Source organism: Impatiens glandulifera, chromosome 6, assembly GCF_907164915.1.
Source record: "Impatiens glandulifera chromosome 6, dImpGla2.1, whole genome shotgun sequence".
Lineage (NCBI taxonomy): Eukaryota > Viridiplantae > Streptophyta > Magnoliopsida > Ericales > Balsaminaceae > Impatiens > Impatiens glandulifera.
This window is the reverse complement of record NC_061867.1, coordinates 16,130,453-16,157,561: the sequence shown is the minus strand read 5'-3', so window position 1 is coordinate 16,157,561 and position 27,109 is coordinate 16,130,453. Positions and strand designations below refer to the sequence as shown.

The 27,109-nt window shown below is 30.5% G+C and overlaps 3 protein-coding genes across 3 annotated transcripts; 1 reads left to right on the top strand and 2 right to left on the bottom strand.

Moving 5' to 3' along the window:
* Positions 1–1,195: 1,195 nt before the first annotated feature.
* On the bottom strand, positions 1,196–1,783 carry LOC124943251 (zinc finger protein ZAT3-like). The gene has a single exon (XM_047483791.1). It carries the CDS (start codon positions 1,781–1,783, stop codon positions 1,196–1,198), a length of 588 nt encoding a protein of 195 aa, XP_047339747.1.
* Positions 1,784–6,304: 4,521 nt separating this feature from the next.
* On the bottom strand, positions 6,305–13,299 carry LOC124941221 (V-type proton ATPase catalytic subunit A-like). The gene is made up of 20 exons (XM_047481507.1): positions 12,966–13,299; positions 11,912–12,038; positions 11,630–11,685; positions 11,481–11,537; positions 11,253–11,364; positions 11,103–11,140; positions 10,887–10,988; positions 10,164–10,220; positions 9,991–10,062; positions 9,801–9,902; positions 9,650–9,712; positions 9,434–9,566; positions 8,853–8,959; positions 8,528–8,722; positions 8,085–8,171; positions 7,870–7,974; positions 7,683–7,780; positions 7,500–7,578; positions 6,802–6,890; positions 6,305–6,718 (listed from the first exon to the last, which is right to left on the bottom strand). Exons 1-20 carry the CDS (start codon positions 13,041–13,043, stop codon positions 6,604–6,606), a joined length of 1,872 nt encoding a protein of 623 aa, XP_047337463.1. The 5' UTR covers positions 13,044–13,299; the 3' UTR covers positions 6,305–6,603.
* A 9,298-nt stretch (positions 13,300–22,597) lies between these two features.
* On the top strand, positions 22,598–26,566 carry LOC124942163 (CDT1-like protein a, chloroplastic). Its single transcript, XM_047482595.1, has 9 exons — positions 22,598–22,713; positions 23,111–23,331; positions 23,403–23,522; positions 23,850–24,075; positions 24,279–24,902; positions 25,668–25,848; positions 25,932–26,022; positions 26,132–26,264; positions 26,370–26,566. The coding sequence occupies exons 2-8, from the start codon at positions 23,117–23,119 to the stop codon at positions 26,184–26,186; spliced, it is 1,512 nt and encodes a 503-aa protein (XP_047338551.1). The 5' UTR covers positions 22,598–22,713; positions 23,111–23,116; the 3' UTR covers positions 26,187–26,264; positions 26,370–26,566.
* Positions 26,567–27,109: the final 543 nt, after the last annotated feature.

Below are 27,109 nucleotides of genomic sequence, written 5' to 3'. Positions count from 1 at the left end.
GATTTTTTATATTATTACTCGTGCAAATACACGGGATACATACTAGTTTAATTAAATTTGCAATTTTTGCCTACTTACCTACTTAATTTTATAAATTCTCACAATATATGGTTAAAAAAATTAATTTCATGGTTCTTTAAAAGATATTTATTGAGTTAACTAAAAAAAATGAAAATACAAAATCTCCTAGAGCAAGAGTTTTAAAAAATTTAAAAATGTTAAAAAGTCTGTTTATTTTCTGCAATAAAACTATAAAATAACAAACTCCCATTTATGAAAAAAAATATATTTGCAAAATTAGCATGGTTCCATTCTCACTTCTGGGCCAAATATCAAGCCCATTGTATTTTGGCCCAAAACCACCATTCTATAATGAATCAAGCCCGGTCATGGACTCCAAAAAATTACTGAAAGAAAAGAAAGAATAGTAGGCTTAAAACATAAATCATTCAAAAGAAGATTGTCTCGTATTCTCAATTTAAAAAATAAAAATAAATTCTTTAAAAAAATTAAATTTGAGTAATGGGTGATAGATTTATAATAATTTTCTCTACCCATGTTAACAATAAGTGAGTTTGATTTAATAAACATTTAGAATACAAGACCTCAACATTTAAGGTCCATTGGGTTGTTAAAATAAAAAATCATAAATGTCTCAACCCATGTAGTGTAGCTCAAACAAATCTAGGGTTACATGCTCGACTTTTGACTAACTATTGTTTAATATCGTTCTAGTGTATTAATATTTACATTAATTTTCTTACGACAATTTAAGAGAATAAAAATCACGAATTCAATACATTACGAGTATCATTTTTTATATATTTTAAATTTTGTTAACCCTTAAAACCAGACTGACTAATACTTTGTTGGTGCGGAATTCATTAGGTTGTTCATATTACATTTTACTCCGATTGAACTTGAAATGTTGTTAACTTAACACTTTTTGTTCTCATATAACTCAATTAGTTGTTTTCATTTGTAACATCCTCGAATTTGGGATACCATTAATTAATCATATTAGTATTTCTCTTCTTCTTAGTAATGTTTATCAAAGTTTTTGTGATTGTTCATCCTTAATAATTTATCCATTAAACAACACTATATGAAAATTTATTTTATAAATATGGAATTTCTTTATTCTTTCCAAAGACAAACTAGTCCATTGGACAATACAAAAACCATAACATGACATTTAAGGAGTTTTGTTCAAGTCGGGGAGAATCCACCTCCTCCCCCCAAACTCTCCCTCCCCATCACCACCACCACCACCAGCCGCCACCTCCTCACCACCATCAGCCACCTCATTTTCTTCATCTTCTCCTTCTTCTTCTTCTTCTGGATCATTCAACAGTTCTTTAACATCTGCAAAATCCTCCACTGTAAACACTGGAGGTGGATATATTCCCCTCCACGGTCTATCTGGATGCACCCTCATATGCCCAGATAAACTTTTCTCAGAATCAAATCCTACATTACATATACAACATGTGAATACCACTGCCAAAGCCGCCACAGCCGACGTCGTCGCTGGGGCTGCCGGAGGAACTACCGCCCTCAGTGGAGGTGGCACCGAGGGCGCCCCGGCTCCCATTTCATCACCATTTCTAGTCCTCTTTTTTAGGACTGTTTCAAGATAAGGAACATTTTTGTCAATGGTACATGACCCTCCATTACTCGAGACAACCGACGACGACGACGGCGACGGGGGAGGTGCACCGGGAGAATTGGATGGAGGCACATCACCGGATGGTGGGGGAGGAGAAGAGGAGTTGGTGGACATTATTCTTTTAGGAAGAAGGGAAATAAATTGTTTGTCAAATTGTTAAAAAAATCAAATATTTATACATAAATATATAACAATAAGAAAATAATAATAAAATATTTCACCATCAATTACCTACATAGATTTAGTAATACATTAGATATAATCTTTGAATAATAAAATAATGAAAATATTTTAAATTATATCTAAAGTTAAATATTATTGACTTTTTTGGAAAAATAATTCACAAAAAGATAATACTTTTTTTTAAATAATTAATATATTATGGGTATAAGAAAAAAGCAGTTAAATCATAACAATAAAATATTATTATTAAAAAAAGTAGCATAATAAATGCAAGAAAAAGAATTTAAAATACCAAAGATAAACATTAATATAATTAACAATGAATGATATTTGTTTTTAAAAAAGCATAAAGTTTCAAATTTAAAATTTTCTTTTGAAAAAATTGATTAAAATCCTATTTGGGGGAGATGTAGTTGTAAAAAAATGGAGTAAGAAATAATATAAATGCAAGAGAAGACTGAACAATTACAGGGTAAGCCCGGCAAGCCCTCGGGCTAGGGTAACCTACTTCTCGTCAGCCCATTTATTAAAAATATTAAGTTATTTAGTCAAATTTATTGTAATTTTAAACATAAAATTGTTTAGCTTAATGGTTCAAGATAAAGACTTATGATTTTTATATGGTTATAGGTTCAAATTTCACCAAAAACAATTTTTTTTTATCAATTTTGTAAACTACACATAGGGTAAGATTTTTTTCTAATGAGCCGGGGCAGCCCAAAACTCGGGGCCGACTCTGTATAGGATGCAAACTTAATCCAATTAATCTATAATTATTAAAAATGTCAACACAAACATGACACATTTTAGAGAAATAAGAAAATTTTTGGCTCAATCAAATAATATGACAAATTATAAGACTAAGAATACGACAAAAGATACGACAAGAATATCATGTTCTTCAATACAGTTCAATTAAATGAAACAAAAAAAACTTATTATGATAGTTTAAGTGACAATATTCATCTCTAAGAGATCAATAGTTAAGTTAGAGTTTATTGAAAAAGAGATTCATCTTAATAATAAAAAATGAAATACTCAAAAGACAAGACAACTCAAGACAAACATTGATACCGATTAAATCAAAGAATACGACAAATGATACAACTAGAATAGTTCAATTTAAATAAATAAATAAATAAACTTATTGATAGCTTAAGTAACAAATTATAAAAATATATTGTTCTTCCATTTAATTCAATTAAAATAAATCAAAAGAACACATTTTTGGAGAAATAATAAAATTTTGGGCTAAATCAAATAATACGACAAGAATATCATTCTTTTCCATATATTTCACTTAAAAAAATAAAGAAATTAACATATCATGATAGTTTAAGTAACAAAACTTATCTAAGAGACCCATGGTTAAATTGAAGTTTTTGAAAAAATAAGACAAACATCGACACCATTGGAAAAAATAAGAAAACGTTTAGCTAGATCAAAAGATACGACAAATAATACGACAAAATATCTATATAGTTCAATTAAAAGAAATTAACTTATTAGAATAATTTAAGTAACAATATTCGTTTCTAAGAGATCAATAATTTAAGTTGAAGTGAGGACAATGATTATTTGATGACTTCCTAAATTTAGAAAAATAAAATAAATCAACTAACATTTTGGTAACTACAATCCAACCATGTTGCAAAAGTTATACAAATTTTCAATCAAATGAGAAAAAAATAATAAGTAACACATATTTATGTTTTATTTTTAAGGGAGACATTAAAGATATGTTAAAAAAATTAGCATAAAAAACTGCAAAATGATGTATTAAGATATGGACAACAAAATCTCTTTCACAAGTTATAAAGAAAATTTAAGTAAAATTACTATCCTAATCTACTTACCTAATGAATGTTTATAAATTCTCACAAGGTTAAAAAAATTAATTTTGTGGTTAACCAATTATGGTAGAATTCTAAAATTCCTTGAAAGATATTCATTGGGTGAACTAGAGGCGCAAGTTTTAGATATTTTTAAAATGTTTAAAAGTCTATCCATTAAGATTTTGTTGCTTTAATTTGTTTATTTTCATATTTTGCAATAAAACCATCAAATTCAAATTACAACTTTCAGTATTATACTCATTAAAATTTTAAAAATAGTTTAAGTAACAATATTCATCTTTAAGAGATCAATAGTTAAGTTAAAGTTTATTGAAAAGAAATTCATCTTAATCAATAATGAAATACTCAAAAGACAAGTCAACTCAAGACAAACATTGATACCGGTTAAATCAAAGTATACGACAAATGATACAACTAGAATATTTTTTCTTCTGTATAGTTCAATTTAAAGAAATAAATAAATAAACTTATTTGATAGCTTAAGTAACAAATTACAAAAATATTCTTGTTCTTCCATATAATTCAATTAAAATAAATAAAAATAACACATTTTGGAGAAATAAGAAAATTTTGGGCTAAATCAAATAATACGACAAGAATATCATTCTCTTCCATATATTTCACTTAAAACAATAAAGAAATTAACATATTATGATAGTTTAAGTGACAAAATTCGTCTAAGAGACCCAGGGTTAAGTTGAAGTATTTGAAAAGACCAAGAAAAACACACCATTGAAAAAAATAAGAAAACTTTTAGCTAGATCAAAAGATACGACAAATGATACGACAAAAATATCTATATAGTTCAATTAAAAGAAATTAACTTATTAGGATAACTTAAGTAACAATATTCGTCTCTAGGAGACCAGATTAAGTTGAAGTGAGGACAATTATTATGTTATGATTTTCTAAATTTTGAAAAATAAAACAAATTAACTAACCTAATTAAAGATGAATTTGATAACTACATCCAACCATGTTGCAAAAGTTATACAAAATTTTAATCATATAAGAAGAAAAATAATAAGTAACATATATTTATGTTTTTTTTAAGGGAGACATTAAAGATATGTTAAAAAAAATGAGCATAGCAAAATGATATATTCAAATATGGACAACAAAAATCCTTTCACGAGTTATAAAAAAAATTTAAGTAAAATTACTATCCTAACCTACTTACCTAAAATATTTATAAATGTTTATAAATTAATTTCATGGTTAATCAATTATGGTAGAATTCTAAACATTCTTTCAAAGATATTCATTGAGTTAACTGAGGCGCGATATTTAGATATTTTAAAAATGTTTTAAGGGTCTATTCATACAAATTTTGTTACTTTAATTTGTTTATTTTCGTATTTTACAGTAAAACCATCAAATAATAACTTTCAATATTATACTTATTAAAATTTCAAAAACAGTTTATGGTTTCCAAAATTGAGCCCATTAGAATTTGGCCGAAAACCACCATTCTCTAAGCCCAACCATGGACACCAAAATATTACCGAGAAAGAATTGTATTCTAAAACATAAATCATGCAAAAGAATACTCAAATAAATTAAAAAAAAATAAGTTTGAGTGATAATTCATAAATTTATAGGTCAAGGCTAACAAGAAGTGAGTTTATAATAAACAGTTTGATTAAATACATAGAAAAAATGGGTTGGGTTAATAAAATAAATAAAACATAATTATTTCGGCCCATTTAGCTACCTTAGTTTCAATCAAGGGCGGTTAAAATTTAGAGTTGACTTTTAAAATTTTACGATTTTACGAGTCTAATTTTAAGTAAAGTCTTAAATAGATAAACTCTTACGATTTTAAATTTACGATAATAAAATTTTACGATTTTAAATTTACGATAATAAAATTTTACGATAATAATATTTTACGAGTTTATAAATAATTTTAATTTTACGATTCAATACGATTTTAGTTTAAGAAAACAAATTTATATTTAAAAATTATAATATAAAGTTATTATTTATTTGAATTAATTAATTAATATAAATAATTTTATAAGTATAAATTTTTCTAATGTTATTTACTTATTATTATTTTTTTATTAATTTATATTAAAATATATAATTTTTTTAAAGTTGTCTAAATATAAAATACTTAATTATATATATATAAATAATAAAAATATATAATTATTATTTTTTCAAATTAAAATCTTACAATTTCATCTAAAATTTAGATTTTACGAGTTTACAACTACATAACGATTTTTTCCGTCTATTCAAACAGGTCTAGGTTACCTTCCCTCTTTTGACAAACACTTTCTAGATGAAAACCCATCCTATCATAACTAGAAAAAAGAACCAAAGAGATTATAACTATAATCAGAACAAGGCAAAATGAATAGCCTCACCTCGAACGTGAAGGAAATCCAAGTCGATGTGATTCTGAGCATGCACTAGAAACAACAAGTGTTCCATGGTCTTGAAATGATGAGACAATAAATTTTGCAGAATGCTCTTCTTTTAGAGAAAAAATAAGTTGAAAGGAAAACATTAATGAACATAGTAAAGTATGACATTATATGCTCTGCAGACGATAAATTAACATTTAAAAATAGAAAGCACGACCATCTAAACAAGCAAATTTCAAATAATAGAATCACATCGTCTAATCGATGGCAATTATGAGTTAAAAAGGCCAAATTGAACCCTTTTTTTCGCCACAAACAGAGTGGACAGAAATAAATAGAAATAAACCTACACAAACAAACACAGCCAGATCGAATACATTATTTTCGAAGAAAGGAAAAAGGGCCAGCTTACTACTCATCATGGTTAACTGGCAGCCCATCCCTCTTGGAACAAAACCAATCATAAGCATACATCTCTGTAACAGTTTTTTTTTCTCAACTTTTTACCTTCAAAACTTGATCAGCGAGTTTCATCCTCTAGGTTGCGGAAACCAGCATTTAGATCGTCATGGAGCTTCTGAAACTTGGCCACAAGAGCTGATTCTCCTTCAGCCGGATCTTCAAACTTCTGGGATCTGCATTTTTATATAGGTTTGCATATAGTTAGAAGAGAAAATGAGGTGGAAATGAAACAATCTAGTGAAAATGAAACACTTACACAAGACGGTAGAAAAGATCTCCTAACCGATGCTTGATAAGAGTGTAACTTATCTTTTGTCCATCCATACCAGCTGCACGTTCCACTGCCTGCACATTTATCCCATTTTTCCTTTCATTTTATATCGTTCTCATTGAAAAACGAAAAATTCATAGTTGTAACATAGAAATGTGCGTTTGGTAAGCAAGTGTGGCTAGGTGAGACCCAGAATTTCATTTGTTAAACAAACATTTATGGGTTAGCTCTAGGGCCTTGTTTGATGAAGGGTTATTTATCCCATCGTCAATTAAATTATCAACTAAAATACCCTTACTTTATTTTTACAATATTTTAAGACATTAAATATAAAGGATATTTAAGTACTTTAACCCAAATAATCCTCTTTTATAGTTTAAATATTAAAAAAAAAAAAACTACATTAGACGCTCTAGGTTATAACATCAAAAGAGGTATTTTGGGATGCAATGGTAGCAATTGATATTTAGTTGAAATGAGTTGATGTGATAAAAAGTGATTGAAGATTTGATTATATTGTAAAACTAAAAAAGAAAAAAGGAGAAGATGTTCTTGCACATAACTTTCATATGGGTGAGAGAAAATCTAAACCTAGCAATGTTCAAGACCAATAATCTTGAAAGCATGTTGGCAAACAGTCAAGCAGCGCTAAAAATAAGCATGGAAGTGTAAATGAATTATACCTGATTAGCCAAATTATAGAAATGGATTATGTTGCGCATCATCCAAACAGACTTGTAAAACGGGCAGAACTTATCATACCTATTGACCAGGAGTTAAAAAAATCAAATTTAAGAGATTTCAGAGTCGATTGCATGAAGCATTTATTTAATGAAGAAAGAAAGAAAGCAATATGAAGCATTTACGGTGTAAAAGCATTCTGGGCAAGATAGTCCTCTCTCAAAAGCTTGGCAGTTTCTAAAGTAATTTTATCAGATTCTGCTAAAGCATCTTTCCCAACAAGCTGTAACAAAAGGCAGCCATTAGGGATACTGAAAAACAGCCTAAATGCAACTGACAATAATATATAGTGAGATTAATGAAAAAACATACTTGAACAATTTCATTCAAGTCATCCTCTCTCTGCAGAACTTCACGAGCTTTTGTCCTGATGTTGATAAAATCTGGGTCGAATTGCTCATAGAAGGATTCTAATGCCTGAAAAATGATAAAGCAGTGTTTTTTTTCTGATTCAATCCAAACGAAGAAAGCATTGACTGGAATATAGCATAATTGTTCTTAATTCTCAAAAAGAGATAAAAACACACCGTCGAGTATTTTGAATATGAGATAAGCCAGTTTACAGAAGGGAAATGTTTCCTCTGAGCTAATTTCTTGTCCAGACCCCAGAAGACCTGCTCAATCAAAGTACAGCATATAGAAGAACAAGATTATAATGAAGTTGACCATCAAATCAATAAATCATCTGACCAACCCAGCAACTGACAAAATCTAACTATAAGAAAAGGCTTTTTGTAAACTTGCCCTCACCTCTTAGTATCCTTATCTAATGAATATAATTAATTCCAATAACTAACATATGATGCATATTTGAAGACAAAACTGTTAGATGGTCTGACAAACAGGATAGAACCAAGCTAAGTCCTTGTTTGATGTGGATCACATGATCAATCACTTCTTCTATCAAATCATCAAACCCTTAATATATTCTATATAACATTTTAAAATAATAAGTAATCTCTTGGTATACCTGAACTATACTGAGGGTTGCAGATGTAACCGGATCAGAGAAATCACCACCTGGTGGTGAAACAGCACCAACAATTGTGACACTTCCAGTACGTTCTGGTCCACCAAGACATTTCACTTTACCAGCCCGTTCGTAGAAGGATGCTAAACGTGCAGCCAGATAGGCAGGATATCCACTGTCTGCAGGCATCTCCGCCTGAACAGAAAAAAGGATAAATATACAATTTAAGGAATGGAAATAAATTAAGGAATGTAATTATGAGATCAATGAAATCAAATCTAAATTAAAAGAAAATTTCAAAAAACATATAAATCAGCCAACTTACCAGTCGACCTGAGATTTCACGCAATGCTTCTGCCCAACGTGATGTTGAATCTGCCATCATACTAACATTGTAGCCCATATCTCTAAAGTATTCAGCTATGGTGATTCCTGGATATTCACATCCACAATAAGAAGTGTTATAATAAATTCATTAAGTTCTTAAACAATTTTCATCTTATTCTTCAGGAAAGAAAAAGGAAAATGTAAGAAAAGAGATGAACATTCCATACATAACTGAGAAGAACATATAATCAAGGGATAGGAGGAACAAATGGTGATAGAAAGTGCAACAAAGACAAAAATGAAGAAGGTATTTTGCACCAAGAACGTTGTTTCGATTTTGATTTTGCACCTCAAACTTTTAAAATCATTTGATTGTATCTCCTAATAATGAATCCATTTGCGGTCAGGGTAATATCAAAATATTTCAAAAGTTAGAGGGGGAACAATTGAATGAGGTTGGGTTTGAGGGGCAAAATCGAAACATATACAAAAAAAATAAAAAGTTTAGGCTACTTAATATTTCACAAAAGAATGCAAGAGCCTTATTTTCTACAATGTACAAACTGAACAAGTCATTACCTGTATAGATAGAAGCCTCACGAGCAGCGACAGGCATATTTGAAGTGTTTGCTACAAGTGTGGTACGTTTCATGACTGACTCTTCACGGCCATCTGGAAGTGTCATTGTCAATTGAGGGAAATCCATAAGCACCTAGCAATAACAAGGTAGTTCAAGTTAGAAAATCTCAGCAACACCAAAAATAAATGGATGCCAAACAAAAAAGGCAAACAGACCTCTGCCATTTCATTCCCTCTTTCTCCACATCCAACATAGACAACAGTATCTGAATTAGAGTACTGCAAACACACACAAAAAAAAGTGTTCAAAATGAACAATTAGAAAGAGCTCCATTGGCACAATGAATCATGTGTGAGTAACAATTACCTTTGAAAGAGCTTGACTGATGACAGTTTTTCCACATCCAAATGCACCAGGAATGGCACATGTCCCACCAAGAACTGATGGGAAAAGTGCATCAAGAACACGCTGATATGAACGAAATAAAAGGTTAACAGAGAATAATACTTGAAGACCAATTTTAGAGGATGAAAAAAATGTTATCCGTGCTAGTTACCTGTCCTGTTAGAAGAGGAGTATCAGCAGCGAGTTTTGATGCAACAGGCCTAGGTGTTCTTACAGGCCATGTCTGTGGATAAAAAGGCAAATAAATTATTTATTTCTGTATGCTAAATGCAAATGCAAAAACAAAATCAAATTTGTGTTAAATGAGGTTGAGGTGTTAATAACCTGAAGCATGGTAAATTTCTTTGTGACACCTTGGAACTCAAGCTCCAAGACAGTATCCTGCATGTACATAACAAGGTTTAACATGCAATCATCTCCTCGTAAAGTTTACCTACTTTGAATATTGAACAATTGATTAAATAATTTCATCCGAGAGTTGATCCAGAAGATGTAGAAACGACAAAAACCACTTTGTGCCATGTAAGACATAGGTGATAGTCCCATGACCCCTAAAACTCTAGGTTTGGTTTGGTTTGGTTTAGTTATTGGAAGATACTTTTGATCAAATCAAATTTTAAAATCAATTATGTACATTTATCAAGACTCTCCTAAAGGAACATTTAACCTGCAAACCACAATAAGATATTCAACTCAGAACATAAAATAATTGGGACTAGTTTTTGTTAATTTTCATCACTATTTAAACTTAAATTATTTCTGGAGTGCAGACAGTTAGTTTATAAGACCTAATTATATTTGCTTCAGATCTTTTATAATTCTCCAAATTGTATCTTCTACAACTTTCAAACTTATAGTTATGATTAATGGGCAACTAAGTTAACCAAATTATTTATAGATGGAACTGGTCTGGCTGGATCCAAATAGATAGTGGCAAAAGGGTCTGATGGAACTGTGAAACAAATCCATAGGCCAGAAGAAAAAGTGTGATTAGTAGGAATCTCTCTTTACGGTTTTTGAAAGAAACCAGAATCGCATGCATGGTACCTTCAATGAATATTGTCCAGCAGGTGCTATGTATGATATCTTTCCCATTGCATCAGGAGGAAGAGCCACGTGATGTTGCATTAAACTGTTCTCAAAAACAGTCTGCAATAAATTTAAGACAAATTTAGATGAAAATATGTAATAGTAATAGGGAGCAAATAAGAATACATTTATGAAGAAAAAAGAGCTAAACATCAAGTGCAAGATCAAACTTACAGCATACAAATCTCCACCAGTTACATGATCTCCCTCACCTGCCAATCCAAAGATGATTTCAAATTGCAAAGCATTGATCATAAAGCTCTCTTGAGACAGCACAAATCAATTTTTGTGGCTACAAATAACATTACTGGACTAATCAGTTACCAATTTTTTTCGGCTGAAATTCCCAAAGTGTGTCTTTGTCAAGGGCGGGAACAGAAACACCACGAGGAATATACACATCACCAGATAGTTTTGCTATGGTTTTTAGAGGCCTCTGCATTAATAATTTTTGGGTAGGGAAAGAAAATATATAGATGGTAAATATCATCCTTAAGCAAAGTAAATGCGATTAATATTAGATGATTAGTTGTTACAAACAGATTTACTAACCTGAATACCATCAAATATATTCCCCAATATTCCAGGACCCAACTCCACAGATAGAGGCTGTCATATTGTAACCAGAGTTGGTGAATCCAAAACTAGAGTATGAATGCATTAGGAGCTTAAAATCATGCCAGATAACGATTCATGCTTACTTTGTGGGTTCGTAGCACGGGGTCATTCACAGTTAATCCAGCTGTTTCTTCATAAACTGATGGGAGAAAAATACAGATTAGTGTACATACATGTTATTTTCTCCTCTTTGGGATAGTAGGTCAGGTAAAATCTAAAGATTTGGGTTTAAAAGATAGCAAATAAAGACCATAAGAAGAAATAGGTACAGATAAAAGGATAATCAAAAACATGCCAAGAAAAAGTCACTACAGCCCATATCACAAATGGTTAGTGATGCATCTGAGAAAAATAAAAATAAATACCCTGAATTGTAGCAGAATCTCCTTCTAATCGAATAATTTCCCCAATAAGATTATCATGTCCAACACGAACCAGTTCATACATAGCAGCTCCTGCCATTCCATTTGCAACAACAACTGGCCCTGACACCTATAAAAAAAGGCAAACCAGAAGGTAAGAATGATAACATGCATCACAATAGGTAAGAGGCATTACATGAATTGAAGGCTAATACAGTGCAAAATATTTTGGACAATAAAATATATGGATAGGAATTAGGGAAGATGTGAGAGGGAACCGAAGAAACACAATGATAAATAGACTTATTTAAACACTGACAATTGAAACAAAAAACATTACCTTTATTAGGACGGAAAGAAAAGAGAACAATCAAAAAACATTCAATCTAACAACAGAATGAAAAGTCCTAAAAGAGATATCATAAGTGACACTAACAAGTAGAGCTTGTTTAATTTTTCAAGATAAAGGAATAACAAAAAGCACTACATCGAAAACTAATAAAATGTTAAAGGTGAACAAGAAATTGTGGCCAAATACTATTATACCAATATATTCTCTAGTCAACCCTCTATAGTTTATCCTTCATCCTATCCATATGTTCTATAGACCATCTCCAAGTCATTAAGGGTTCATCAAAATGAAAAAATGAACAAAACTGAGTCAAATGTAAAGGACATGCCATCTCCAGAAGAACATCAAATTGAAGTTAAATGAGAAACCCAATAAGTAGAAAAGAGCCATGATCACAATAGTCAAAATTGAGTAATCAGATCTCAACATTCATTTCATATTATACTGAACAGACCCAAAGCAACCACAGAAAAGAAGCAACGGGATGTTATCTTTAAGAGTACTAAGAAAAAAGGTTAGAACTTTAGAATAAAGGATCAAACATGAATAATCCAGAATCAACAAAATTGACCACACACACACAAACTACTTCAAGATCTGGCAAGGCTAGTAAAACCCAGTAAATCAATTGAAGGGTAACTGCATAGTAAATGGATTTTAATAAAAAAAAAATGGATCAAACATTTACGGAAGAAAATGATGCACCTTGCGAACATAACCATATTCGCTTTCCTTCTCCGAATCCTCGAACGTTGTCAGTCGAGCTCCATAAACAGAAGGCATCTTTCTCCGATCAGAACAAAATGAACACCTCAATATCAGAAGATCCGATTTGTGGCTCCCTGTTGCCGAATGAGCACGTACTTATTTCACCGATCGGAGAGGTAGTAATTGACAGATTAAGAACCTTCCTAACAATTGGCCTCTCTCCCAATCTCTCTCAATCTCTCTCTCTCTCTCTCCCAATCTCTCTCTCTTTCTCTCTCTCAATTGGACCAGAGTGATTACAGATCTTATTCTTGATGGCAGCAAGGATATGAGTTAGAGATGACACAGCCTATTTAGAGAAATGGATATTAATTAATATTTATTTATAAGAATATTTCAATATAAATTTATTAATCAATTATTTCATTTAAAATATATTATTATAACATGACTCATTTTAGAAGAGCCTAGAACATTTGTTATTTATGTAAGAACTCATTATTTCAGATTTTACACTTTTTGTTATGAAAAAAGATCTTGCACTTTAATTTATATCAAAAAGTCTAAATTAATTAATTTTTAAATTTAAATAATATTTTTATATTAATTTTTTAATCTCTTTTTTATTTTTTTAAATCTTTTACTCATGTGTTTTAAATAATAATTAAATGTAAAATTTTGTAATGATTAAGAGTTTAAAGAGATAGACTCAAAGTTTTTCAACAATTTTTAATCAATTACAAAAATTCTTATATAAAAAGAAAATTATTTATGTTACATATTGGTTGAATTAATCTTCTAACTAAATTAAAATTGATAATTTGAGATTTTTTTAAATAGATGTATTTTGGTGTTCAAATCCCCATAAAAATTATTATAATACACCCATCATTTTGTAGTAATAACCCATATTTTATTTTAATTAGAAGTGTTCTTATTGATTTTTTTTAAAACATGATTTAAAACTAATGAATTGCTTTCAAATAAAGGGTCAATTAATATAAAATTAGAATAATAAAAAAAATATATATACAATGAGATCCGTGAATCCGACCTACACAAGATTACAACATGGGTACTACTACCATTTTATTAAAGTATAATAAATGCGATCTTGTTTGAAACAATTTTAAAATAAAAATATATTAATTTGTTGTATTTATCCAGAATCACTATTTATATTATTTTGAGATATTAAATGATTGATTCTATTGATAGAGTTGGTTATTAAATTATTTACATTATTAGTAATAATAATTTTGTTAATATCAATTTATTTATTTTCGATATCCAATTTACTATAACATTTTATATCATTTAGTTTTTGTTATATAATAATATTGTTTATGATGAATTAATTCTTATTAAATCAAATAAAAAAAATATTAATTTGTATATAATAAAATATATCAGAGATTAAATAATACATATTTATAAATATTAAAATTATAATAGAAATCAACTAACAATCATTAATTTAAGGTAGCTCTATAGACAATTGATGTGAGTTTTAAGGGTGAGCATTGGATTAATTAATCTGAAATACAATCCGTTTTGAATCCAAAATACTATTTCGAATTGGATTGAGTTTAAATTGGACTGAAATTGAATTAAGTTTGAATCGGATTAAATTCAAATTGGATTAGGATTATCCAAATTAACTAAATCATCTAAATAAAAATATATTTTTAAATTTGTTTTATTTAAATTTTGAACTTAATATAATATATTTTTGATTTATTTTCACAACACTTAGTTGAATTTTTTTTATTCTAATTTTTTAATTAATTAATTAAAAATTCGAAAGTTACTAATTAAAGGTTTAGCAAAAATAAAAAAATACTATTTAAATAAACAAAAATAATTATAACATTAAAATTTTAATAATATTTTTTTTTTATAATTAAAGATAATAAATATTAAATAATAAAATAAATCGAAAATTAAGTAATTAAATAAGAAAATATTAAATTGGATTATCTTAGAGGCGAACATTTGACGTATTAATTCGAAGCAATTCCGAATTACAAAATTTCATTAACTATTTCGGTTTGGATTAAATTCGGATTTGATTAAATTTAAATTTAATTTAATTATGATTGAATTTGAATAATTCAATTAATCTAAAATAATTTGAATTAAAATATATAATATATATACTTAATTCACTTTTTCATTTTAAATACAAATAAAATAAATTAATTAATTATAAAAAAATTATTATGGAATAAGTTGAAGTTACACTTAAAAAAAAAAGTATATAAATAATTTTTAATTAGTTAGGATTATCCAAACCATTGTATTAATTAGTAAAATGATTTGGATTACGGGTCGAATAAATTTGGTTTGAATTTAATACGAATCGGACAAAACGGAACAATATACCCGTTTTTTCTCGATAACAATGAATGATGAATGACAACAAATCAAACAAACTAATTAAGTTGTGTCGGAAAAATCTCTACCCAAAATTCTAAGCGGTAGTAAAATTAGTCTTTTCTTCGAAGGTTGGTAAACAACGCCAATTTTTGTTTTATCAAATAATCATTATACATTTACAAATATGATCAAAATAACGAGAAACTCATAGAAATTATTTTTAAAAAATACTCGTGAAAGGGTTTTATATGAATGATAAATTCTAAAACTCTTTATTAGAAAAATAAAAATTAACTTTAAATTCAATAACACCGTCTCATTTTCTGGAAAAAAAAAGGAGAGAAACACAAACTCGAGAAATGATCATCAACACGATTGAAGGTATAATTAACAGACGATCCACTAAAAATTGAAAGTATTATTCGAATTACATAAAATCGATACGCAAATTCAATTCGACTAAATAAAATGTCATGCCAAACAAAAACAGAATACCAACTCGATTTAAGATTAATTATATACTTTGTATAGATTGTTGCCATTAGTATCTAAAAGTGATCATAATAATCTAAAAATGAAAAATTCATTAGGTCTCATATTTAATTATCTTTATGAAATCATAAGAAAAAAATTAGTTAGGAAATAAAAATGGTGTAATAATAAATGGTTAGAGCTCATTTGATTTGGGATTTCTTAAATAAATCTAACCATTATTTTAGATTTCATTTTCAACTCACTTAATTCATCAATTATACTCTTATTATATTTTTATAAAATTTAAATTTTAAATATAAAAAGAAATTATGATAATTCAATAAATTAAAATTTAAATAATATATTTTCTTCCAATATAATTTTTGATAAAAAAATCATTAAAAACCTTCAAATAATCTACTTCAAACAAGCTCTATACTAATTTGGTCATTTATTTGAAGGAACACTACTTGAGTTGATTTATTTAAATAATTTAACCTAATTGAATTTTTTTAGTTCTGGTTATTAAAATTTTCAATTTATTAATAAAATACTAAAATATTATATATTTTAAATTATTATTTATTATTATATATTAATACCATTTAAATATTTTTAAAAAACTATGTATCTTCAAAATCATTACAAATTATTATTTTTTAAATAACTAGACTATTTATAAAACTGAATTCGAACAAACAACATGACGATAAGTCTCCCATCGAGAAACAAATTTATATTATTGGCTGAAGCGACTTAGGCCCACCCCAAAAAAAAAATTGGGGGCGTTGTTCGGTCATGTTTTGCATTTATTTCTCCTTCGAATGGACGACGGTTGAGGCATTTTTATGTGGATGAGATTGGCCAGCCTTAACAATTGTGGAGAGATAAAACCCTTTGTCATGATGTGTATATGATGCATTTTTTCAATACTATATTATGAGCGCAATAATGATCCATTTTGACACTCACGTTTTATTTTATATCAGGAACAAAATAGTTTCAGGCCAAATTGTTAGTCCCATGGATTAAAAAAAATAAAAATTTAGAGGGCAGAAATACTCAAAAAAAAATAAAAATAAAATAAAATTAAGGCCATGGTTCTTACATTTCTTTCGTGACAAGGATTTGGATTGTAAAATTGAAGGTTTTCCTGCCTTCATCGTCGCCTATGTCTCAAATCGAAGTTTTGGCCATTTTCGAGATGGTCAAAACTCAAAACCCTTGTGAATTCGATATATCTATAGACGTGTTCTATTGAAATATATCGACGATCATAAAATTTTAGAGGAGGCCTCAACGTGAATAGTAATAAGAGAGAATAATTTTTAAATAATTTAAATTATATATATATAATAAATCAGAGTAGATGATTGAAAAACCAAGAAAATAATAATTAAATCTACTTATTAGTGAATTGAGATTAGAATTAAAGGGTCGGTTAGAAATTAAAGTAATAATAATAATAATTAATGTATTTTTTGTTATTCAATAACTTTTTGGATTGTCCAAATCTCTTGGTCTTATGTAATAAATGAGATTATTCATTTCTCTTAGTTAATGTCTAGGTTAGGTTTTTATTTTATACAAGGTTGTAATGATGTTCTTATTTCAATAAGTTCAATAGACAAATTTTCATTCAATGTTGTTTTCATTCTCTAAAGTTTCTATTCACTTTCTAATAAATTTTTCACGGTTCGATCATCGAAGTCCTGATTGTGACTTTGTTACATGGTATCAGAGCTTTGGTAACATTGGTGTAAAGGTATCGTTGTTATTTGATATTAAAAGTGGTGGTCGTGTAGCTGGACTCGGTTTGGAGTTGTTAAACCAGTCAAACTACCGAATATGGAAAACGTGTATAGAATCGTACCTGGTTGGGGAAGATTTGTGGGACATCGTCGTAGACGATGATGATGTAGCTCCCGAGGATGTTGCTGAAAATGCGGAAGCATCGAAGAAGCGGAAGAGACTCAACGCGAAGATAAAATTTGTGTTGAAGAGGTCAATCTCTCACAATCTTTTCAAGCACATCATCAATTGTGGATATGTTCGTGAGATATGGGAAACGCTTGATTGCCTTTTCAACAAGTAGAACGAGGCTCGTCTCCATTCATCATATCGATTCAAGGTTGGGCTCAACAACCTTCACTCGAGGAGTTTGAAAATCTCTTGTCATCTCAAGAGTCGTTAGCCGCACAAATGACTGGAACGAGTATAAAGGATGAGTCGAACAATGCGTTGAAGAAATCGAGTTGGAAAAAGGGAAAGTCGGAAAAGGAAGAAACATGTCAAGATTCTTTAAATATTCCTAAAAAGCCCTCAAGTGTTTCAAGGGCGGCAAGACTAGACACTTCAAGAGAGATTGTCGAGTAAATTTAAATGGAAATTTTGCTAGTTCAAATCTCGGAGAAAAGTCTAACTAGCATGTTGAGGAGGACTAGGATAAGGCTTTTCATGTCGATATGAGGATTTCGAAGGAAAAGCAAATAGATGCGTCTCATGGTAAATAGGAAATTGATCAAAGGTGGATCGTCGATTCAGGGTGCGGACATCACGTTACTGGAGATGATTTTGTGTTCTCGTCGAGTCGATTTCATAATGGGGGCGGTGACATTGTCATAGAAGATAACTCGGTTCACGAAGTTAAAAAGGAAGGATCTGTTGTCATTGAAAACAACAAAGGAGAATCTATTACTCTAAAGAATGTCTATCACGTTCCAGGAATTTGGAAGAACCTTTTTTCGGTCGCAAATATTGTAGACGCCAGAAATCTTGTGATGTTCGGTCCACACAATGTGAAGTTCTTAAGGAACGTGAACGAAATCAAGGCGGATGTAGTTTACAATAGAACTTGGGTAATGATCTTTTTGTTCTTTCAGCATCAAATTCGTACATAGAAAAGTTGAACGATAAAAGCACCTCTTTTTCATGGCATGCAAGGCTTGGGCATGTCAATATGACTAAGCTTAGTGTTATGTCTCAAAAGAAACTTGTCGAAGGTCTACCTGAAGATTTGAGAATTGAGGAGGGTAGTGTGTGTGAAGGATGTCTATATGGGAAGGCTCATCGACTTCCATTCGACAACTCTGTATCAAGAAGTAAGGGTTCTTTGGATCGAGTTCATAGTGACTTGATGGGACCAACTCGAACTGCCTCATACTCGGAAAGTAAATATATGTTACTATTTGTGGATGATTTTTCCCGGTTCACTTGGGTGTATTTTGTGAAAGAAAAGTCCAAAGTGTTCTCTAAATTTCTCGAGTTAAAGTAGACGGTAGAAGGAGAACAAGAAAGGAAAATTCGAGTATTGCGGACAGACAATGGTGGAGAATTTTGCTTAAAAAAGTTTGAATTGTTTTGTAGGCAAGATGGCATAAAAAGAGAACTCTCTTGTCTTAAGACCCCACAACAGAATGTGATAGCCGAAAGGAAGATTCAACACCTTACAGAAACTTATAAGTCGTGGCTGCATATGAAGAATATACCAAAGTAGTTATGGGCGGAAGACATGAGTTGTGTTGCCTATGTCATCAATCGAGTTTCGCTTAGCCCAAATGAGTTCAAATCTCTATTCGAGATGCTTTTAGGTTTTAAGCCAAATGTTAAGAATTTTCGAGTTTTTAGATCTACTTGTTATGTCCATATTCCAAACTCGAGAATGAACAAATTGGAAACAAAGGCAGTCAAATGCGTGTTCATCGGCTATGACCAAAGAAGGAAAGGGTGGCGGTGTATGGATCCATCAACCCACAAATGCACTATGTCGAGAGATGTTGTTTTTGACGAAATCTTTTCATACTACATGAAAGATGTTGAGGAAACTGTTTAACTAATCTTCCCATACCCACGTTTATGGGAAATTCCTGTAGTAGTGATAATAGTGACAAGGAGAGCCCTAACTTATCTCAAGATACTTCAGTCGATGAAGGAGTAGAAAGTGAAAGGTTACCAGGAAGTCCACATCAGGAAGAGTCTAGTCAACAACAGATTGAGGAATCTCGACCAAAAAGAAACATTGTAAGGCCCTGTCGATTTAGGGATGAGAATTTTGTAACAACTTTCTCTTGTTTCTTAGCAAACGCAATAGACGATGATGAATCATCTTCTTATAATGAAGCAAAGAATGTCAAGGAATGGGTGGCAGCAATGGAGGAGGAAATGCATGCTCTCAAAAAGAATGAGACATGAGACGTCGTTCTGAAGCCTCCTGATACTCAAGTAGTCACATGTAAGTGAGTGTATCGAATTAAACGAAAGGTTGATGGAATCATAGATCGATACAAAGCTAGATTGGTCGCTCGAGGATTCTCGCATAAGTATGGAGAAGATTACAAGGAGACATTCATCCTAGTTGTAAAGATGACGTCAATTCGCACTATGTTGGCCTTAGCAGCAAGTTCTCGATGGAAGTTGTGGCAATTGGACGTCAAGAATGCATTTCTCTATGGAGAACTTGATCGCCCAATATATATGAACAACCACCTAAATTTGAGAAGAATGATGGTCACCAGTTGGTTTGTAGACTTAAGAAGGCACTATATGGATTAAAGCAAGCTCTGCGTGCTTGGTATGGAAAGATTGGAGAATATCTTCAATTTTGTGGGTATAAAGTTTCAGAATCCGACTCAAGTCTATTTATAAAGAAGCATTAAGGGCAGATGATGGTGGTACTTCTGTATGTGGATGATATAATTTTTACGGGCAGTAACTATGATGAGGTTGATCGACTACAATATGAGCTCTCGCTTCGCTTTAAGATGAAGAAACTTGGTGACTTGGAACTTTCATTGGTCTACAAATTGAAAATTTTGAGAAAGACTTGTTTGTATCGCAGATCAACTACGCAAAGAAGTTGATAGATAAATTTGGTATGGCAGATGGAAAAAAGAGTTATATTCCTCTCGACGTAAATCCCAGACTCAGTCGAGATGAAGGAACATGTCTACCAGATCCTCGCCCGTATCGTGCTCTTGTGGGAAGTTTGATTTATCTGACTATAAAAAGGTCTGACATTGCTTATGCAGTTGGAGTGGTAAGTAGATAAATGCAGGAGCCAAGGAAACCACACCTCGAAAAAGCGAATAAAATTTTGAAGTATATTAATACCTCACTAGATATTGGTCTACTATATGAGAAAATTGCAAAATTTGTCTTGCAAGGATATGCAGATGCTGATTTTGCTGGAGATCGAGACGATCGAATGTCCACATCTGAGTTTGTTTTTCTTTGTGGAAACACTAGCATATCTTGGAGTAGTAGGAAATAAGGATCGGTATCCTTGTCTACAACAGAAGCGAAATACAAAGCATCAGCTCACGCAACACATGAGTGCATATGGCTTTGAAGACTCTGGGAGGATTTTCATGTCAAGTTTGATCAGCCGGTTCCTATCCATGGAGATAATTTGAGTGCTATTAAATTGACTTCAAATCCTGTGTTCCATGTGAGGACAAAACAGTTGGAGCATCACTTTATTCGTGAAAAAGTACTAGAGAGAATCATTGAGATAGTTGCAGTAAGGATTGAAGACAATGTTGCTGATATCTTCACAAAAGCACTTTCTAAAAGTCCTTTCAAAAATCTACGATCTAAGTTGGGACTAGTTCATTGGACATTATTTTAAGGGGGAGTGTTAGAAATTAAAGTAATAATAATAATAATTAATGTGTTTTTTGTTATTCAAGAGTCTCTTGAATTGTCCAAGTCTCTTCATCTTATCTAGTAAATCAGACTCTTCATTTCTCTTAGTTAATGTCTAAGTTATGTTTTTTATTTTATATAAGGTTAAGTTATGTTTTTTATTTTATATAAGGTTCTAATGATGTTCTTATTTCATCAAGTTCAATAGATATATTTTCATTCAAGGTTGTTTTCATTCTCTAAAGTTTCTATTCATTTTGTAAAAAATTTCTTCACGGTTCGATTATCGAAGTCCTGATTGTAACTTCGTTACAAATTTCAATTCTAATGTTGAAAATAAATTTAAATATAACAATTATATTTGAAATTTAAATGATGATAAAATTATAAATAATATTTATTAAAGTTTAATTTCGGTTTAAATTATGTAAAAATTAGAATGTATGTTTCTTATATCTCTTCATTTCCTTTCCCATTTACTTAAATTACAAGATTAATCAAATATTTTATTACATTTTTTTTTTTATATTCTTCCTATTAATTTGTTTAAAATTTTAACAATATATATATACTTACCATATTACATTACATGTACTTAATTTATTTACAAAATAATCTTCATATTCAAATAAGAGAATTATAATAATTCAATTTCAATTCCTCTAAAATTTGGGATTTCAGATTAATTTGGATTTGGAGAATCTTATGCCAATATACAAAATTTGGATAGCTCAATTGACAAATAACAAAAAAATTATCTAAAAAATAAATTTGTTATGAACACTAATTTTAAAACAGTTAATATTAGCCATTCCAAAAATAAATTAGGATTAAAAGAAATAATGACAATGTACTAAATTAAAAAAAAGGAAAAAAGAAAACTTTGGTGTATGTTTGACCCAAAAAAACTAAAATATTAAAGATTAATTCTTTTTGCATCTTAGCCTATTAGGAAGTAAATCTCATTTGATTTCTTACATTTCAAATTAAATTAACGTTATAATTTAATAAGTCTGTTTGTTTTGGATTCAAAATATATATTAAACATTTCACTATTAACCCAATAATGTTTTTACAAAACAAACGAGTCATTGTTCATCCCCATATAGAATTCACTATTGGAATTTGAAACCCGCCTTAAAGAGTTGCCGCCGGTTCATTTAAATCTGCAAGAAACTGAGTATAGTGATCGGCGATCTCTCTCTCTTTCTCTTTGCAACTGAGTTTAGTGATTTGACGATAACGACTGGTGAGTTTTCATTATCTTCCGAATGATTTTGTTTCTGATTTGCCCTAATCACTTCATAACATTACCTGCTTGGTGATATTTTGGATCTGTTTTCAAATGACATAATCTGTTCTATTTCTTTTACTTTCAATATCATAGGACATTTTCTGAACATACCCACATGCCTCAGCTACTTAATTTAAAAAAAAAAATGACATTTGAGAGGGATAATAAGCATATAGTGGGGGTAAGTGTATGATTTTATTGAATCCTTTCTAGATATACCAATGTAAAATGCGGTATGAGTGTAGGATTCTTGATTGTTAACTGAATCTTGGGTTTATTTGGTGGGTATTCTTTGGATTGTTGTTCCACTCTCTTGGGTATGATTGACTTATATGTATTTTCATTCATGTAGTTAAGAATGGAGCAAAGAAATGTTGAGCATGAAAAGGAAAGTTGTACTGTGTTGAAATGTCAAAATATCGAACCTGGGACAGATGATTTTGTTTCTCAGTTGCCTTCCAAGGTCCAGAAATCTGAATATGTTAGGATCAAGCAAATGGACCCGAACATTGTATCCTTAACACCTGATAAGACGAAGGAGCACAAAAGAAAACCGGCTGAACTGCCTGAGAAGTGGGTATTGTTAGGCAAAAGTTATTTTTTATCAATTCAAGTATCTAACTAATTCAGTCTTTCGATTGCAGATACATTGTTTTGGTAAAGTTATTTGATCGATTGATTTGTTCGTGGAGATTGCTCACTCTACTTAAAAAACAGCTTGTTTTCCAGAATATTAGTAAGCAGGTGGAAGTAATGTCTGGAAGGTAGGCTGGTTTGGTTATCTTAATCTTATACTTATGCATATCAACGTTTCCTCTCACTGACTTTGAGTACTTAACAATGTGACAAGCAATAATACCTTAATCAGGTGACATCTTAGAAGGATGTAATGTCATCAATGAAATCTATCAAAATTATCTTTCCTCATCATCAAAACCTTTACAATCTGATAATACCTTAATTTGGTGTTCAAATATTCAAACAACTGTTCACAATATGTTTCTTGCATTATTTAGTATCTCTGGTTTCCTTTCTTACTGACAATTCAATTTCCGAATTCTGATTCAGTAGATGCTTTTTTCTGTTGCCAGGAAGTTCTCATACAAGCAACTTGCACAGATAATGTACTTAGTTCCAGATGTTGTAAGGATAGACCGAGTCCTCATACATGACGACAAGAGTATGTGTATGAAGGAAGACGTTAAAATCTCCTTACTTTTTGATGCTATTGAATGTGAACAAGAGTGTTCTCCATTTGCTGAGCTGAAGCAATTATTTTCTTCTAGACTTTTGAATTTCTCTGCTTCACATCCCGAGGTAATACATTTTCTCTATCTCATTTTATGTTGCAAACATTTATGAAGGAAGTACTATGTCCTCTTGGAAATAAATGATGAATAGAACAAATGAAAATATCTAAAACCACATGATATAAGTTGATTTGATAAAATGTGGAACTGGTGTTGTGAGAAAGTACTTCAATACTATTTTACCCTTAATGTAACTTGATTTTGGAACAGGATAATGAAATTCCTGAGGCGGTGTTGCCATTGCGATTCAATAAAGAGAGTATATCTGCAAACATCAATGTAGATTTGCAAAGAGACCTTCAATCCAGTACCGCTGAAACTGAGACTCTGACCATCCCAGCATCCCATATATGTCCATCATTCAGTAAAAACTTCTCACTGAAAATGGATGCAGAAGTTGAGAGTACAGATCTGGAATCTCTCTCTCTTTTACCTCCTAGTAATGAAGAGAAACACAATTCAGTTACGGGAAGCATACAAAAGGAAGGAGTTACAGGTGGAAACACACCTATAAAGTCAACATTCATTGAGAGTTTTGTAAGCATAGTAAATGCTTGTGAGAACACACCTATAAAGTCACCTTCGAAGGATTGTAAGTTACAGGTGGAAACACCTGCTTTGGTGACTCCAATGAGAACAATTTCTACTACCAAGTGTAATATGAAGGCTTCAGCAAAAAAATCAGGCAGTGCCTTGACAAAAAGGTCTTTAATATTCTCAGAACTAGAGGCTGAAGAAAGCAATCCAAACATTGACCTGGATGACAGAGGAATTGCAGAATCTGTATATGATACTGTTATGGACATCAATCCAAGCCGTGAAATTATGCCTAAGGTAATTGTATTATCTTCTACTTATAATGCTAATATGGGTTTGTTTTTTACTTTTTATGGTTTAGTTAGTTGGTGCTTACTTACTAGGTTTTGTTGTCACTAGATTTCAAGATATCTTATTTTGAATACACTAGTGACTTCTATACTTTTTCAAACTAGCAGTCGCTTTACTCACTTAAGAGCTTAATGTTGCCCCATGCCAAATGAGTCCCTAGGGGGGGCTGTTTGGGAGATTCGTATTCTCCCCAAAATTTGATTTAAATCACTGTTTCAAATGATATTATCTGAACCTCTAATCTGGTTTATTATGAAACTAATGGCCTGAAAACAAGTTTACCTGAATATTTATTTATTTTTTGATTTAATATCTTATAAATATTTTGTTCTTCCCAGAATCAGATTAATCCAAATGAAACAACCCACTTACAACCCAAGAGACTTGATTCGGAACTATGAGATCCTTTTAAACAACAATATTCGATTTGCTGGAGTGGAAATCTTTGCGTATAGATCATATAGCTAAAACTATGGGGAATATATATAGTCTTTCAATAGCTTTTGTTTCTAAACAGAAATAAAAAGGAAGAAGAAAGAGCTTTCTTTTGTTCCTGTCAACACCTTCTAATTGGAAGCCTGAATCAACCTGAACATTGCTGACCTATTATTTTTTTTTATCCTGACATTTAGTTTTTTATTTCTGTTGATGTAGAGTTCATTTTCACTTCCTTTTATAGAGTAGCTGATTTGTTCATTTTGATCTGAATAGGCAGAGGAGACCAAATCTTGCACTGAAAAAGTTCAGAAGATGAATAAGCAGATGCCTAGTTCTTTGTGTTCTTTGGTTACACTGATTTATGATGTATTTCAATCCATTAGCTGCTCAACAATCACAAAAGGAGAGCTAGTGCATAAGATGGTTATGAATGATCTTGATATAATCGACAACAGTGAGTATCAATTCCCCAAAGAAAAAGCTTTATCTTAGTTGTTTTCTATTTCATTTTTTCCTACAAAATTTGCGTGAACACAGGAGAGGCTGAAGAAAAGCTGGAGGTTCTTGAGAAATTGGCTCCGGATTGGATTTGCAGCAAATCAGCCCCTAGTGGTGATCTTTTATACAGGTGATTATAAACTTGTTTTTAGAAATGTATGCTGCATGGTCTTCATTCTATTGTTGGCTGCTATGCCTAATTTTCTTTGATCAACATTCTGGTTTTCGGTTATGTGCAGCATCAAGAAAGTATCTGATCTGAGTGCATTACATGTAAGGCTCACTAGCATGTGATAAAACTTCCTGAGGTTAGAGATTCATTCTATTGATAATGAAGAAATGGAGAAATATGGTTTGGTTGGTCAAGTAAAGGTATGACAAAATCATAAAATCGACTTGATCATCTGATTGTGTTAACTAGTTTCATGCGAATATCATTACCTTGATGTGTAATTGCATTTTTATTTTCAATTCCAATACTTCAGGTTTCTGAAACTTTCTGGAGGGTGCTGCTTGTTGAACTGCGGGTGGGAATCATGTTTTACAATTTTTTTTCTTTTTCTGCTTACTTGACTGGTGTTTGTATAATTACAAACTACAACTTACTCAGCATTTCATTTCACTTTTAAGGGGAATTTCTTGGGTGTTTATTTTTGGAAAAGTGATTTTTCTCTATTTTTTCACCTTATTTACTTTTATCAATTATTTGAACCAGGTCTGCTATGCTAGTCTAATAATATTAGCTATTTATTTTATTTAGTTCTAAAATTAAAGATCTTAAAAAATAAGAGTTATTTTTCTTGAGAATATGTAAAATTTCTCAAACTGGGAGTAAGTCAGCATCTAAATTCCTCAAGGAAGATCACACATGGCTTTTAGGTTTCCTTTACCATAGACACCTCAACTGATCTTGGATTATTTGAAAAAATTACATTATAAATTTAAAATTTTATTTAATAAATTAAGTGTTATAATTTTAAAAAGAAACATTTAAAATTTTGAGATTACTTTTGATGAATGCTAATGAATGAGTCTGATTTAGGTATTTTTTTTTATAATTTTAAATTTATTATCTTGAAATTTAAAGAAATTTATAAATTACTTTGATTTTATGATATTAGAGAAATAAAAAAATTTATATTTATAAAAAAATTATAAAATAATGAACTTTTTTGAATTAATTTTATAACTATGACATTTTTTATATTTAATGAATA